Source organism: Aureobasidium melanogenum (assembly GCF_000721775.1).
Source record: "Aureobasidium melanogenum CBS 110374 unplaced genomic scaffold scaffold_1, whole genome shotgun sequence".
NCBI lineage: Eukaryota > Fungi > Ascomycota > Dothideomycetes > Dothideales > Saccotheciaceae > Aureobasidium > Aureobasidium melanogenum.
The window spans coordinates 2,131,352-2,147,474 of record NW_024470053.1 but is presented as its reverse complement, the minus strand read 5'-3'; the positions used below and the strand labels follow the sequence as shown (position 1 = coordinate 2,147,474).

At 50.1% G+C, this 16,123-nt stretch overlaps 7 protein-coding genes across 7 annotated transcripts; 4 read left to right on the top strand and 3 right to left on the bottom strand.

The window, feature by feature from the left end:
* Window positions 1-582: 582 nt before the first annotated feature.
* M437DRAFT_37784 (acyl-CoA N-acyltransferase) lies at window positions 583-1,209 on the top strand (the record flags this gene model as incomplete). The annotated part of the gene is made up of 2 exons (XM_041019710.1): window positions 583-1,002; window positions 1,057-1,209. The coding sequence occupies 2 exons, from the start codon at window positions 583-585 to the stop codon at window positions 1,207-1,209; spliced, it is 573 nt and encodes a 190-aa protein (XP_040884821.1).
* A 101-nt stretch (window positions 1,210-1,310) lies between these two features.
* Window positions 1,311-2,356, bottom strand: M437DRAFT_36742 (uncharacterized protein; the record flags this gene model as incomplete). Its single annotated transcript, XM_041019499.1, has 3 exons — window positions 1,311-1,553; window positions 1,609-2,181; window positions 2,237-2,356. Coding segments are annotated over 3 exons (936 nt in total), but the record flags the coding sequence as incomplete, so codon positions are not given.
* Window positions 2,357-3,248: 892 nt separating this feature from the next.
* Window positions 3,249-5,272, top strand: M437DRAFT_37199 (P-loop containing nucleoside triphosphate hydrolase protein; the record flags this gene model as incomplete). Its single annotated transcript, XM_041019584.1, has 5 exons — window positions 3,249-3,332; window positions 3,389-3,503; window positions 3,557-3,825; window positions 3,877-4,053; window positions 4,103-5,272. The coding sequence occupies 5 exons, from the start codon at window positions 3,249-3,251 to the stop codon at window positions 5,270-5,272; spliced, it is 1,815 nt and encodes a 604-aa protein (XP_040884819.1).
* A 305-nt stretch (window positions 5,273-5,577) lies between these two features.
* M437DRAFT_37954 (uncharacterized protein) lies at window positions 5,578-8,038 on the top strand (the record flags this gene model as incomplete). Its single annotated transcript, XM_041019747.1, has 2 exons — window positions 5,578-5,767; window positions 5,841-8,038. The coding sequence occupies 2 exons, from the start codon at window positions 5,578-5,580 to the stop codon at window positions 8,036-8,038; spliced, it is 2,388 nt and encodes a 795-aa protein (XP_040884818.1).
* A 533-nt stretch (window positions 8,039-8,571) lies between these two features.
* M437DRAFT_36427 (guanine-nucleotide dissociation stimulator CDC25) lies at window positions 8,572-12,189 on the bottom strand (the record flags this gene model as incomplete). The annotated part of the gene is made up of 5 exons (XM_041019447.1): window positions 8,572-8,599; window positions 8,653-8,923; window positions 8,975-9,191; window positions 9,243-11,554; window positions 11,604-12,189. The coding sequence occupies 5 exons, from the start codon at window positions 12,187-12,189 to the stop codon at window positions 8,572-8,574; spliced, it is 3,414 nt and encodes a 1,137-aa protein (XP_040884817.1).
* Window positions 12,190-13,167: 978 nt separating this feature from the next.
* On the top strand, window positions 13,168-13,805 carry M437DRAFT_38074 (ribosomal protein L11; the record flags this gene model as incomplete). Its single annotated transcript, XM_041019768.1, has 2 exons — window positions 13,168-13,296; window positions 13,398-13,805. 2 exons carry the CDS (start codon window positions 13,168-13,170, stop codon window positions 13,803-13,805), a joined length of 537 nt encoding a protein of 178 aa, XP_040884816.1.
* A 383-nt stretch (window positions 13,806-14,188) lies between these two features.
* M437DRAFT_71578 (beta ketoadipate:succinyl-CoA transferase, TR1) lies at window positions 14,189-15,792 on the bottom strand (the record flags this gene model as incomplete). Its single annotated transcript, XM_041025706.1, has 2 exons — window positions 14,189-15,682; window positions 15,733-15,792. The coding sequence occupies 2 exons, from the start codon at window positions 15,790-15,792 to the stop codon at window positions 14,189-14,191; spliced, it is 1,554 nt and encodes a 517-aa protein (XP_040884815.1).
* Between the last annotated feature and the right edge of the window lie 331 nt (window positions 15,793-16,123).

Here is a 16,123-nt window from a genome sequence, read left to right as displayed (position 1 = left end):
CTGAAGCGACGATCCAAGAATTGAAACCCATAAGGAGTCGGCGCCGTGTTGACCTTTATAAACAAGCCACTCAGCCCCCGTCTGGAATCAGGGATTTGGCCATATGACGTTGACCGACAGATTTCGCACATCGATCCCCAAAACTCGCAGATCTCATGCCCGCGGAGAGAATATCCTGTTTAACCTCGAGAAATGTGGACTCTGAAACTTGATCTCGAATCTCGGACGTCGGCTCCATAGGTACTTCTCTACATCAAAAACGTTGTCGCATGCAGAAGATGCGTGGGCAGATCTGGTAGCTGCACGCGACCTTGCAGGCAGGTCTAGGCTATATAAAATCTGCTATAATAAGATACTACTCAGAGTACACTCTCTAGAATAATAGCATGGTACGCAGTTTTCATCTTGACCAGATCAGAGAATGGATCTCTGAAACCCCCTGTTCCTCAAGCATGAGGCGGCGCTCAACATGCCAAGCGAAAACCCGTGTTCGCTGCTGCCTGCCTCCAGGGGTAATTCAACGTGTATAACAAAATTTACACTTTCCATGGAAAATTGATACTCAGGACTTCTGACAACACTATGGCACTTCCACCTGTGGTCATTTTTGACCCTGTCAAGCATGACTACCTCATACGAACATTTGCATTCATACATGAGGACTGTATTGAAACAGACAGCACTCTAGCGACATTCCATCCACCGTTCCAACACGCGGATACGAAAACACCTGATATTAGAGTTCTCAAGTACTGGAAGAACAACGTTGCTAGAGTCACCGAAGGCACAAAAATCATTTTCATGCAGATGGTGGTATCTGCAAGTGGCCAGGAGGAATTGGCAGGCTATGTTGCTCTTGGAAGCCAGGCTACTGAGACGGGACCGTTCAGAGGCAGCGTCGAAAAGCTCCTGGTCAGCCCACGCTACAGAAGGATGGGCATCGCAAAGCGGCTCATGTCAAAGCTGGAGGAGGTGGCATTGTTAAGAGGGACTACTTTGCTAGTAAGAAAATGACAAGTGCTTTTCTGATGGTCTAGCTAAAACTGACTGCACAAGACTCTCGATACTGAGGCTGGCAGCCCGGCAGAAGGCGTGTACCCTCGACTTGGCTACACTCGTCTCGGACTGATTCCGAGATATGGGTTGTCTCCCAAGGATGGAAGGTTGGTCGATGAAGTCTTCTTTTATAAGGATCTCAGGTCGACATGAAGTCTGATCGAAGGATTGGAGTTCGAATGTAGAAGGTGAAGGGATATGATCATGCAAGAAATAAATGTACAAAGGTTATCCTGGAAGAAAGGAGCGAGTCATTATGATTTAGTGATGGTGACCTTGCCATCGCTTTCTACTGTTGCGTAGCTGAGCTTAGTCGGAGCAACAGGAGTTGAAGGAGATGTGTCGGTCAGTGTGGGTGTGGCAGGTTTTCCAGCCTGGAGCACACCTGCAGGAGCATCACCAGCTTCGTTAACATCACGAGCAGTAAAGGCGTCAGTCAGTTTGGCGCCTCTACTTTGCACAAGGATGTTGGCAGGTCCCTGGAAGCGGAGGAACATCTTTAAAAATCGAGTCAGAAGGCTACAAGAATGCGCGTGATTTTATGTAACTTACTCTGTCGCCCCATATTGAGCGGCGAGCCCAGGTGCGAATGTTGAACAAGACGTTGGCCAGGACGCGCCAGACGGTTGATTGGCGAACGACCTTGAAGAACCTGGTGTCAGGTAGGTATGAGAAGGCGTTCGGAATTTGCAAGCGCAAGTTTGAAGATCTGAAGCGGTATGGCTGAGGAGCGTGTTGCATAATGCTATACGCAATGACATTGCTGGGGTGAACAATGTACTCCTCGCCAGACTTAAGAGCGAGCTGGTAAATTTGACCTTTACCCGACAGACAGAGGAGTCCGCGGCCAGTGACGCGAGAGCTTCCCCAGTGTGCAAGGCTCATGGAAGTGTTGATCTGAGGTTTGATGGAAAGAGTGTGACCAGTCCAAGCAAGTAGAGCATTCCTTTGGGCGATCATCCAGTCAAGGCGACCATCAAGGTGAATGACGGAAAATGTGGTGAGAGGAGACTTGGTCGAGATCAGGGCGGTATAGGGAGCAGTCGAAGTGACTTTTTGGTAGAGGAAAGGAATGCCGAAGGCGGCGCGACGGAAAGGTTCGAGGACGGACAGCGAGGATACGGTCTGAGGCTGAGGATGAGTATTGAAGAGTAACGAGGGTAGAATTGGGCATGCTCACACTCTCAGCATTGCCGTGGAAGCCAACTAGCGAGCCTTTGCGAGTATAAAGGTTCTGCGAAGCAGAGATGGATGCGGAAAGAAGAGAAAATGGGCTGCCCAAGACCTCAAACTGAGCATCTTGATTAACATGTCAGAAGGCTGGAAAAGACACATGGAAGGCGCGAAGAGAGGTACCAGGAGCAACACTGTCTGCAGCAGCAGCAGAGGCTACAGTAGGATTGGTCGACGATGGCGTGGCCGCGATTTGCACGAGTCGTCGCGGCGGCGAGCGCAGGGCATGGCTTGGGCGAGTGCAACGGAGCAGCTGTTGCGCACGACAGCGCATAGCAGTAGACATTGCGCGACTGGCGATGGTGCAAGAATGTCAAGACGCAGCTGCCAATCCAATCCAGCAACGCGTGCCCACCCGAAGCCGATGTGAGTGACGTGCTTGCCTGTCTGTGCTGAGTGTGGGACAGGATGCTTCATCCCACTCGCACCTTTATCTTTAATCGCCCATTATTCTTTCTGCTTGCCAGTTGTTCGCCGTCGCTCTGTTTGTTTGCATTTGCTTCGTCTCGCCCATCGATCCCCTCTCCTCCTACGGACCCTCAACTCATCTGCATCTTCCTTTCTTCTTACGAGAAGCTGGCCATCATGGTGTTTTAAGCCATCCAACATAACAACCATACGCAATCCGTCCCGTCATGTCGGCCGCCTGTGCCCTTCGAGGCATCTATTCTTGCCATAAGCTGGCCCATCCTTCCCTCGCCTTCTCCCGTATCTCGACCTGCCAGCAAAGTATCCGTCCTACCGTCCGCGTCTTTACTACCTCACCATGGCGTCTCAAGGACGACTCTCGCGTAAAGACTGCTCAACCCGAGACCAAGGTCACAGCTGCAGAACCTACCAAGACCACCAATGTACAGAAAGAGAAGGCTGCTGGCCCGGCCAAACAACCTTCACTCCTGGCAGAGCAGACTGTTTCCAACAAGGAACAGCGCAAGGCCGATTGGGCCATCATCAAGGACATGGCTCAATACTTGTGGCCCAAAGATGATTTTGGCACTCGTTTCAGAGTCAGCTTGTCCATTGCTCTCCTCGTAGGCGCAAAGGTACCTATCAACCATCTTCCCCGTGTCGCGTGCCATCGTGTTAATGGCATCCAAAGGTTCTGAACGTCCAAGTACCCTTCTATTTCAAGTCAATTGTAGATTCCATGAACATAGACTTTGCTGCAGTCGGTGGTACCGCTGTCACCGTTGCTGGCGCTACCATATTTGCCTGTAAGATCACGCACTATATCCTGTTTTCTTACATTTCTCTGATCTTCATCAAGACGGTGCTACTAGGATAGGTGCTGCTGTCTTCCAAGAAGTTCGTAACGCAGTCTTTGCAAGCGTTGCACAAAAAGCCATTCGCCGCGTTGCGGCTACTGTCTTCGAGCATCTGCTAAAACTTGACCTGAATTTCCATCTATCTAGACAGACTGGTGGTCTGACGAGAGCCATTGATCGAGGTACCAAAGGTATAAGTTTCCTCCTGACCTCTATGGTCTTCCACATCATCCCCACAGCCCTTGAGATCTCGTTGGTCTGTGGTATTCTTGTAAGTTTGTCTTGAAGGGTTTCTCTTCATGTGTCTCTGACGTTGTTCTAGACATGGCAGTATGGCTTCAAATTTGCTCTCATCACAGCTGCTACTATGGTCGGCTATTCCGCTTTCACAATCTTGACCACATCGTGGAGAACCAAATTCCGCAAGGCTGCTAACGCCGCTGACAACAAAGGTGCTACGGTCGCAGTGGACTCGTTGATCAACTACGAGACCGTCAAGGTGAGTTTGCCTGAAGGATACATCTTGATAAACCTCTGACATCTTCTAGTACTTCAACAACGAGCGCTACGAGGTTGGGAGATATGACGCCGCGCTCAAGAACTATCAGGATGCATCCATCAAGGTTGCCACATCACTGGCTTTCCTCAACAGTGGACAAAACCTGATCTTTTCTAGCGCTCTAACTGCCATGATGTATTACGGTGCAGATGGTGTAGCCACTGGTCAACTGACTGTTGGTGATCTTGTCATGATCAATCAGCTTGTCTTCCAACTTTCGGTACCTCTAAACTTCCTTGGCTCAGTATATCGCGAACTCAGACAGAGTTTGCTGGATATGGAGACATTGTTCAACCTTCAGAAGGTCAATGTGGCTATTAAGGAGCCCGAGAATGCTAAGCCTCTGGTGCTTACGGGTGGAGGTATCAAGTTCGAGAACGTCTCATTTGGTTATCGCCCTGACAGACCAATTCTGCGCAACCTCAATCTTGAGATTCCTGCTGGCAAGAAGATTGCCATTGTCGGCCCTAGTGGATGTGGTAAATCTACCATTCTTCGTCTGCTCTTCCGCTCCTACGACGTCCAGGGTGGTAGAATCCTGATTGACGGACAAGATATCCGCGACGTTCAGATTGAGAGCCTTCGTAAGGCGATTGGTGTTGTCCCTCAAGACACACCTCTGTTCAACGATACCATTGAGCATAACCTGAAGTACGGTGATCTCGAAGCCTCTCCTGAGAAGGTTGAAGCTGCTGCCAAACGTGCGAAGGTCCACGATATCATCCAAAAGTTCCCCGACAAGTACGCCACTATGGTCGGTGAGCGCGGTATGATGATTTCGGGTGGTGAGAAGCAACGTCTTGCCATTGCCCGTCTGCTATTGAAGGACCCGCCATTCCTATTCTTTGACGAAGCAACCTCAGCTCTGGACACGCATACAGAGCAAGCACTCCTTGGAAACATTAACAGCATTCTCAAGGAAAAGGCACGAACAAGTATCTTCGTTGCCCACAGACTTCGCACTATCTACGACTCGGATGTTATCATCGTCCTGAAGGATGGTGTTGTAGCCGAGCAAGGCACACACGAGCGTCTTGTTGATAGCGGAGGGGTGTACTCTGAGCTATGGAGTGCACAGGAGATGCTTTTCATCGACGAAGAACAGGAGAAGTCTGAAGAGAAGAAGAGGCAAGATAGGAAGAAGGTGCAAGCCTCTTGATTGGCACATATTGTGCGATGTCTGTGTATATACTGTAAATTAAGTGCCTGAAACCGCGATATTGAGAATGATCTTCGAAGACTGTCTAGTTTTAGATTGAGGCAGAATCCTTCCACCAACTGTGGCTAAAGTTTGTCACTCGACAGCAATCCTTCATTGGGCGCTTTGTGACAAACTTTTTGGATCGACTGTGCTTGGCGAGGAGGCGCATGACTTCCACCTTGCCGCGATCCACTGAATAAAGAGTCCTGGAAGGTCCAACTCTTCGGTCTTGCCCAGAGACACGAAAACACAATGATTCAGTCATGGAAGCAAATCCACCGTCTTATGGACAGGCCACTACAGTAAATGCCTGGGATCTCATTGCCGGCTACATCCCTTCCTCAGACCTTTGCTCTGCCGCCTTGGTATGCCAGCAATGGCATGCAACTTTCGCTCCTCATCTGTGGGGCAATCCTGCCTCTCACTTTGGAGATGAGAATGACAGAGTCTATGGTGAGCTCCATCGCCCCCTAATACGTCTTAACAATCTGGCCATCGATCAGAGGACTCATACGTTTCGTGATAGTCGCTTTGACTCGATTCATTCGTACCCTTCCTTGGGCTAGACGTGCTGTCCGGTCTTTGACACATACACTTCATCTCCCTCCAGCACATGCTGAGATCTATAATGGACCACATGCCGACTGGCTAAGAGAGGTACTCGAAGGTCTGCCGAACCTGCAGTCATTAATTGTTCGCGGCTTGCCATTCTTCGAACATGCATCTCTAAATGCACTGAGATATACACGACTCTCTGGTAATAGGAACCAGCTAGTGCCTGCTCAGACACCTTTTGGGCTGCGATTGCTGGACGCCTCAGTATGTAGCAATGTCACTGCAACAGGATTGCAGCAGGCTCTCAGACGTTTTGATGCCTTGCTATACCTCGATCTTTCATGGACTTATCCTGCGAAGAGCCCCGAAGTGCTCAGAGGACTCAGCCAGTTCCGTGGTCTGCAGGTTTTGAAGCTGCGAGGTATATCATTGAAAGATGACGACGTGCTCATATTGGCAAATGCGATCAAAACTCGACTTCGGAGCTTGGATCTTCGGAACAATCAACTGACAGATCGGAGTGTACGTGTCTTGCTCGAGCAGTGCTTCACACTGCCGCCGCGGAGAGATAACGATGGTCGCGTCATGTCACCCTCGTTACTGCCATACCTGGGTGCTGAGATGCTGTCAACCTACCGAGGAGTCAACTTTGAAGCCTTCCTAAGAAACGAGTTCACGAATAAGTTTGTTGGACGCTTAGCTATCGAAGACGCCCCAGAGAGCGGCATCACTCATCTCTATCTTTCGGACAATCAACTCACTGTCGAGGGGCTTTCAGGATTGATTAGGTCTGGGAGACTGCATGTGCTCGACGCTGGTAGTCTTTTACCTGCGATGACCTCGCGAGATGGTTCATTCAGTATGAGTTTTCCCAGCCTAGCGAAGCTGGTCCCTGTGTTGGCCGAGTCAGCAAGTCACAGCCTGACGTATTTGAGGATTGATCACAGTCTGGTTACTGAAGAGCCACCGGCAGTGCAGGAGAATATCAACAAGTCGCCTCCTCAACGCTGCGAACTTGCCGATACCTCGAATTACCCTGTTGGAGTCGCTGAGCTGGATCACGATACAGAAATTTATGAGATGATGGGTGACACGTCCTTTCCAACCGAGGTCTCTGGAGACGCAGTCCCCATTGTGGTGACACCTTCAGCATTCGAAAAGCCTACCGCGGGGGCACACAAAGCACGAAGGGGAAGCCAAGATCTTCCAATACCTGTTCAGACGGAAGATATTCATGAATCTGGTCTACACGTAATCACGCTTGAGCGAGAAAACGACAGTTCACTGCCTGTTCTCGAGGAGACATTGACTCCTACTTCAATGCTTCCCTCCCACGGTATCGGTCGTAGTTACTCCTCAATCGTCAAAGAGCGCAAGAGTCGATTACAAGCACACCTGATCCAGGCCAAGAGCTTCCACCCTGGCATCCTACCTCATCTGACCACCCTAGTCCTAACCGAAGTCCCACCATCTACACCAACACCAGAAACACCTCAAAGACTAATCTCGTTCATCCATTCCTGCGCCGAAGAAACCTCCCTAGCAAAACTCCAAGCCCAACTCGATTGGACCCTCCCACCTGGTCGCAGAACAAGCCACTCACACCAAAAAGAATTGCTTCGCAAATCATTTGCTCTCGAGCAAGTTGTTCTTGAAGTAGCACCATACACCTTGGACCAGAAGAAGAACGAAGCAGCTAGTGCATGGAGACACCGAGGCACTAAATCCATGACTCAAGACCAAGATAGTGAGGCTTTATGGGCAGCTTCCCAAACAGATTTTTCCTTCTTTGGCGAGGGCGAGACGAATAGTTTGGACACTTTTCTCGAACCACCTAAACCACTAAGCATCATGTCTGGCATGGAAGTTTCTGTTAATTCTCCATCATCATCTTCCCACCACTCCCCACCCCAACCCGCCACCGACTCAAGCCCCAAACCAGAAATCGACGTGATAGCACAACTCTCCAAATTTCGCAAAGCAACAAAGACAGAATATCAATCCCGTCTAGCAAAAGGAGAAGAAGAACCAACAGTAGAAGGATTCTGGGATGGTAATATTAAGGTGGTGAGGAAAGCAAAGGATGTAATAGATCCAAAGTTCGAAGATGATGAGGTGTGGGCTGATTATTATGGCAATCGGTTCTCGAATGGGTATTTGTATCGATAGAATGTATGTAGCATCTGTCGAGATGTTTCCATTTGTTGCCTCCTTCTCTGGCTTGCTGTCTGGGAACCCACCACGCACCACATGCAACTACGAAGAAAAAAAAAAAAAAACACTAGACACAAAATCGTCCGTAATTCGTTTCCCATACCTGACTGACCCATTCCTGCACAGCACCTTCAACGCGCTAACGCCGGAAAAACACCCTCTTGTCCTGCCTTTTGATGCCCAACGCAGCCTTCAGTGCGGTGTTCAAAGGCTTCTGCTGCCGCTGGGTATGTTTGTGACAGTGATATCCTTTGAACAATCATGCACATCTGTTCTCTTTGACGCAGTCTTGGAACATCTGTTGCCTCTCGGGCCATGTTGTGTTTGAATATTCAGACGTGCTGATGCCCGGCACCAGTCTTTTTTTGGTCGTTGTTGTAAGAAATATGTTGAGTGAGATTCTAGATCTCAAAATTTGTTTGATACCAAGGTCAATGCATCTGTTCTCTTTTGAGAGAGCATAGCATTACCAACTCTTGTGGGGCAGCTCACAAGAATCCCGATTCGGAAAGTAATCTGTTTTCAAATTAGCGTGATGTTCATTTCTGCAAGGATCAGTATCAACTTACCGGGCAATCTTCTCATCTTCCCTCTCTCTAGGTTCAACTGCCAAACTGCGATCGTACATCTCATGTACATCACCCGCCGTTTGCATATTCGTGAGAATGTATTCTTGCAGTTCCGGAACAGGCTGCAGGGGATAGGGCACATTCTGATATTGTTGGATATCACGAATGACCTCTGCAGTCTTGCTGCGCTTGGCGAAGTTGATAAGGTTCGTCTTTTTGATCACCCCAGGGATACCATCTTCGATGAAAGTAAGATCAGTCAAGTAAACACCTGTTAACATGTTAGGGCTAGCCATGTAATAGTCGATAATTGTTGACGCACCAAAGAATGGAATACAAGGGGGGTTGGCCTTGTGCAATGTTTCTCTGTAGTCTGAGAAGTTCTTGGTGCTGCCCATCAACTTCCTCATGACCTCTAGAGTAGCTTGAGTCTTCTGGTTAACTTGGGCCCATGTGCGACCCAGGCGATGAATGGGCGCTGTGCCCAATGCTGATATGATTGATGTGAGTGTGGAATAGTTGTTGAGTTGACGGCATTTCTAGAAATCATTAGCTGTGAATCTCTGTACATTGAATGGGCGCAAGCTTACATCTGCAACTGCCACGAAATGTTTGATGACAATCACACGTCTCTTGACATCAGCTTGAGTTAGAATCATCTGAGCGACCCAGTTGGTGAGCTGGTTCGAGTGCAGAATCAAAGCCTTGACGTTAGCAGCTGGATCAGGCTCGTTGGGTGCGAGCTTCTTTTGCCACGTTTTATTCAAGCATTCAGTAGGCTTAATCTTGCAGTACAGTCTGCACTCAATGATGGTGAGTTGCCTAGCGAATTCAAGAGCGTCGATGTCCAGGAACTTCAGCTTCCTGATGTTCTTCGGGATAATCGGTGTAGGCGTCTTTTCGGAGTTCAGTGTCAAGACCAAGCGTTTGCCAGGGGCATCTTGTCCACGCATTCTCTGCTCAATCGCTGTCATCAGAGGACCCGCACCTGGAGTGCTGCCAGATGCGACCGTTTCCTTCGCGAACGAGTAGACCCTGTGCATGAGCTGTTGATTTGCGTCGCTGTTCTCCTCCATCCAGTAGTTGTCAAACCAACTCTTCAGGATGTTGACTACACGGAATCTGATAGGCTTTTGCTTCTTGTTGACCCAAGTCTCGAGATCGACTGGATTGAGACCATAGGGAGGCTGTACGTTCCATCGTTTGACAAGGATCTCGAAAAGCTCACTAGCAGTCGTGAAAGATCGATACGTCAAAAGGAATGTGTTGTTAAACGGCGAGTCCAGACGATCATGTCGCGTTAATTGTTCAACCAGACCAGTCAAAGTACCGCCACGCAATTGAGGGGGATGCACTTTGGTATCGTAAGCGATCTCGCCTTCATGGTCGAGCTTGAGGAAGTCTGGAACGTCCTCTTGTTGTTGTATCGGCGCAGGCACTTCGCCAAAGAAGCGTTTCAGTTTTGAATTGTCTGCAAGACGTGGTGTTTCGACAGTAGGCTGCTCGGGGCCTTCCACGAAGCTCTTAGCAGGACCCATACCGTTAGGCTTACCCCTCAAAGTTGATCCTCCGCGAGGGTCGTCAGCATAAGAATTGTCAGAGGTGCGGTGATCTTCGGTCGTCATCGAAGCCGAGTCTTGTGGCATCATCTCCGCTAGCAATTGAAGGGTGAATTGCAATTGGCTGGCAGAACCATCAAGTTCACGCGCAACAAGCTTGACATGGGTTATGCGCTCCTCGAGCGAACTGCCTCTATGATCAGACCATTCGTCACTGAGAGGACTGGCAACAGTTTGGCAGGCGACCACCAACTCTGATGAGTTGTCGTAGAACTTCTGCTTCTGTGTACTGAAATCAATGATTTGAGGGTTCCTGAAAGTCGATCCAAGTGGTGCCAAGTTGATACTCTCGATGACGGCAAGATACGGTCGACAGGCCTCAATGACACGACCAGCATCTTCAGAAATCAGCTGGCTGGTCTTCTTGTGCTTCTTAGGTGTAACCAGTTTCTCTTCAAACACGAGATGCTTGTCCAGACGACGTATACTGATAGAGACATTCTTTCTCATCTCGTCCACGCGTTCCAGCAAAGTTTGATCGAGGTGAGCCGTGGGTTCAATAAGTGTGTCCGTATCTTGCTGTAGGAAAGGCTGCGATGCGGCAGATGGATCGCCGAGAACCAGACCATTATTCTGCCAACTTCCACCAGAACGAATACCTGATACAAAGCCAGGCGTAAGGCGCGGAATCTCTTCACCCCGCTGCTGGCGCGCAACTTCGACATAGCCATAAACACCATGTAACAAGCCTTCAGCCTCCTGTAAGCACTTAGAATACGAATCCGGTGTAGTGAAATCAGCGGCTGCAAAATGAGAAGACAAGACCAGCTTGGAGAAGCTTGACATCATTTCTCTGAAATGAGGATACAAGGCTTTGTTAGTCAAGATGATCGAAGGGTTACCAGAGTGGTTGTCAGTGGTGCCGGAGCCTGCTGCAAGCAAAAGACGAAGGTGATCCGAAATATCCTCTGCTCTTTTCACGAACTCGCTCTTGTGGCTGTTGTCAATCGCTTCTCGATAACGCTGAACGGCTCGGCGCATGTCCTCGACCAGAGTGTTCCAGGTAAGTAGAACCGTCTGCGAGTCGTCGAAACAACGGCGTGAAATAATTAGGTCGTCCTTTTGTGCAGGCGTGCCGGGGCTGTTGATAAAGGACGTCATACCGGTGCCGTTGGACATGTTGGAGTGGGTGGCATAGCTTGAGCTGGACATATCAGCGACATTTGTGCGGGATCTGGTGAGGGGGGATGCGTTTCTGAGCGACTCGGACGAAGTTGCGGGAGAGAGCGGATTTGAGACGTATGAACCCCGATTTCGCTGGAAGGAAGTAGAGGTTAGAGGAGCTTTCTTTGTCTCAGATACGCACGAGACCTACCAAAGAAGTTCCCGAACGCGCCATTTCGGCTTCACTCGCAGATTCGTAGTCGGCCTCAGATTCAGCACGTTCATAGCCACGTGCAAGCATCTCAGGTGGAGGACGGGACTGGTCGTGCTGAAGCACATGATATCGATCATGGGGACCTGGTTCGGCTTGTTGTGTCGGGTTCTCCAGCGGCAGTTCCATGGTACTGACACCAGTCAAAGTGTTGAAGTAGAACAGGCGGCCATCTGGGGTGGCCTGTGGAATCCAGAATGCAGCCTCCTCCTGGCTATCCTGGGCAGCGTCTGTATGGCGATAGGAAGACTCGGGGGACACATCCTCGAAGTGGTTGCGTGCGTGAGGCTGAGTATGCGTATCCGATATGCGGGCAGTCTGGGCAGAGACATCGCCTGGCTGAGCAATGAGCTCGCAGTAGTTGCTGGGAAACCATCCTCGCACACCGCGGATAATGCCATCCCACCAGCCGCTCTCGAGTTGGGTGATAACCTGGATGATGTCGCCTTGGCGGAAGCTCAAGCTGGTGCGGTCGTCGGCATCGTAGTCGTAGAGTGCACGCACATACATGGTGCCCATTGGGGAGGAAGCGAGGCCATTCATGTTGACATTCGCCAAGTGAATACGCCCTGGGGCGTCTCGCGATCTGTCAAACTCGGCACCTCTGGCCAATCTTTCGAAGCCTGCAAGCAAAAGGGGATGTCGAGGTCGGCGAGAGTGTTACGGGGCTGTCTGTATGTTGTCGTGGAGATCGGCGCGGAGTGAATGGGTCGAGGCTGAGGCTGGGGTTGGTGCGAGGGGTCGAAGGATGAGACTCCAGTGAAGGAAAAGTGACGATCCTTCGGCAAGCAGCAGGACAGGGCCGAGAGCACTGAGGGCGCAAAGAGTGACTGCAGTAAGAATGGGCGATATGTGGGCGGTGTGAGAGTACAGTGAGTGCTGCGACAAGATGCACAAGGGTCTACAAGGGCTCACAGTGCTCTACAACGCTTTGGGCTCATGTTTTGGCTGAATCCATACGCGCCCGCCCTGTCTTTCCGGTCTGAAACCAACGCCCGCTCGTGCTCAATTATACCTATGGCTATTACTTCTAGTACGTATCAATGTCACTGTCATGTGTTCCTATTCTTCTTTCGGTATACACCTGATTGCTAGAGAGCAATTCCGCATAAAGAAAAAAAAAAGTCCCAAGACGTGTTTTGGTGAAAAGGGTCCTCTTGTCCTTGTTATAGTATGCAACAGCAAGACATACCTACGAACAAGCATGACTCGTAACCCGTACCACCATCCCAGAGCAGAACGTAAATCAGACTATACTGGTGATGAGGCTTTCATTGCAGACAGACTGCTGGCCCTCCGATCTGTCTCTTGAAATCGATGGATTCAGGTTCCAACATTTGCTTTTCTTGCAGCCATTACGAGTAGAGATGATCTATTACCCAAATAGATACAGAGTACTTTTGACCATGACCCATGCACAGACCACAAAAACTTCCCCGACGTCGAGACCTCCGAGATATCGCAAGTTGCAAGCAGGCGCAAATCACTTTCTGAGTCGCATCACACACATATCACACAACCATGGCGCGCAAAGCAATCCAAACAGACCAAATCGTCAAACTTATCGTCGGTGCTGGACAAGCCTCGCCCTCGCCGCCAGTCGGTCCCGCTCTGGGTTCCAAAGGTGTAAAGTCGATGGATTTCTGCAAGGTATGTGTGAGGCTGTTCGTTCTTCTCTCACCCGCATATACAAAGAGAGGAGCAAGATATTTGAAGAAAACGAAATTATGAAAATTAACAGTAGAGTACAGGAATTCAACGCTCGCACTGCAAACTACGTCCCCGGCACACCCATCCCAGCACGCGTGATCGTCCGTCCAGACCGCAGCTTCACCTTCGAACTCCGCACACCACCTACCGCATCCCTATTGCTAGCCGCTGCCGGAGTCGAGCCCAAGAAAAACAAACTACGCGGTGCTGGTAACGTTGCGGGACCAAACTCTAGAGCTGGACTTGCGGGCGTGGGCAAAGCATCAGGAGGTCAATTGACGGCAGGAAACGGAGGTCTCGGTGTTGTGGGGACGGTGAGCTTGAAGCATGTCTATGAGATTGCAAAGATCAAGCATTCGGAGGAGAGATTGAGTGGCTTGACGCTCGAGGGTGTGGCAAGGAGTGTGGTTGCCCAGGCCGGCAGTATGGGTGTTGTTGTTGTGCCTTGAAAGCCTTCGTATCTCGGGGGCAAAAAACACAGGACTAGTTGACTGGGTTATGGAAGAGGCAGACAAGACGAGAGGGGAGACAAAAGAGAAAGAGAGGGAAGAATCGGCAATAGAGGCCTCGGCAACCGCTGAGCAGAAGATGCTTTGCAAAAGCTTTCTATGACGGCGCAAAGGCAACGAGATCAATGCCTTTTCTGCTTCTCTCAAACGCATTGGGTTGGCGTTATATGGTCATGTTTCTCTCGCTACTTTCATGTTGACTCGGCGATAGAACGCTGTGTCTTCCGAAGAGCACCTGTACATCACTTGTAAAATATTCAAATTTCATCATGCTCGTTTCCAATGTGCCGTCTCATCATTGAAGAAATTGCTTTTCGATACGATTACTGCTGCATGACCTGTAATGATTCTGACACCTTGAATGGTGCCTCCGTCTTAGATCTGATCTCCTCCACTGTGACTCCCTCTGCGTGCTCGATCAATGTCAATCCAGTTGTGAAATCAACATCGAATACGGCCAACTCGGTGATGATTCTCGAGACGCAAGCTTTGCCGGTGAGAGGGAACTCGCACATCTTCATAATCTTGGGACCACCCTTCTTGTCGGTGTGCTCCATTGTCACCACAACTCTCGTCTTCTCAGGGTTGGAAACCAGATCCATGGCACCACCCATGCCTTTGATCTTTCCTGGCATAGCAAAGTTTGCCAGATCTCCTCGGGCTGATACTTGCATAGCTCCAAGCATGGTCATGTGAATCCTACCAGCGCGAATCATGGCGAACGACTCATCAGAGCCAAAGACTGCGGCACCAGGACGCAATGTGACGGTCTCTTTACCAGCATTGATGAGATCAGGGTCCTCCTGACCTTTTTGAGGGTAGGCTCCCAGACCTAGAATACCGTTCTCAGACTGAAGCTGGACCTCGATGCTGTCATCGACGAAGGCTGGAGCCATCATTGGCATACCAATGCCCAAGTTGGCGTACATTCCGTTCTTGAACTCCTTAGCTGCTCGTCGGACGATGCGCTCGCGCTTGCTTGCAGCGTCGCCACTGCCTAATGCGTTCAGGGCTTCGGCTGGGTCTTTTGCGTTGACAACCTTCTCAATGTTCTTGGGTTCTGTGCTCTGAATAACACGATCGACATAGATGCCAGGCACGTGTACTGCCGCTGGGTCGATCTCGCCAACCTCAACGATGTGCTCGGCTTCGACAATGGTGACCTTTGCATTGCGAGCCATGGCACCGTTGAAGTTCTGTGCCGCAAATCTGAACATGAGATTGCCAAGCTTGTCTGCCTTCCATGCCTTGATGAAGGCGTAGTCGCCCTTGATTGCTTCCTCCATGACGTAGCTCTTGCCGTCGAACACCTTGACGTCCCTGGGTGTTGAGTATTGAGCGACAGATCCGTCGCTGTTGTGCACCGTAGGGAGCTCTCCAGTCTGAACGACAGTTCCGAAGGCTGCTGGTGTGAAGAAGGCAGGAATACCAGCACCACCTGCTCTGCACCTCTCGGCGAGTGTTCCTTGTGGCGTAAGCTCCAGCTCAATCTCGCCAGTGAGGTACATCTTCTCAAAGACCTTGTTCTCTCCAACATAACTGGCAATCATCTTCTTGACCTGCTTGGATTCAAGAAGTAGACCCAGGCCTGATCCAACGATACCGGCGTTATTTGACACGGCTGTTAGTCCCTTGATCGAAGGCTTGTTCTTGACGGCATTGATTAGAGTGTCGGGTACACCACAGAGACCAAAACCACCGCAGAGGAGTGTGCTGTCACCCTTGACATCACTGATGGCTTCTTCAGCTGATGAGTAGACCTTGTTGATTTCTGATCTCTTGGCCGAGGATGCGAAAGTGCGAAGGAGGTTGTGAGGCTGAGTAAGGTCAGATTTGTAAGTAGTCATGGCAGTGAATGCTTGAATACCTTGGAACCATTCCTAGCCAAATGTCCAACTGTTCGCAAACTGAGAGTAATTGAAGGCATGACGGTAGGTGTCAAGGTGGACCAAGACGAGAGTATGCAGGGACTGCTGAGGTAGAAGACAAAGAGGGGCTACGAAGAGAAGAATGGTATTATTTCTCTACCTACGGTAACTCTCCAAACAATGGCATGTGATGTGGAGGAACCGATGCCGTTGGTCGAGACGCCAGACCGGCAACCAAGCACGGAGGGGCACGGAGGGTTTCCGCCCATCTCACCCGACAGCCGGAGGGGAAGGTCTTGTGGCACGCTGTCTATGGCGAGTCTGTTCTTGAATGAATGCACTAGACTCATGTATGCTCGATCTTGGTAAGGTGTAGAGCGGTGCTGTATA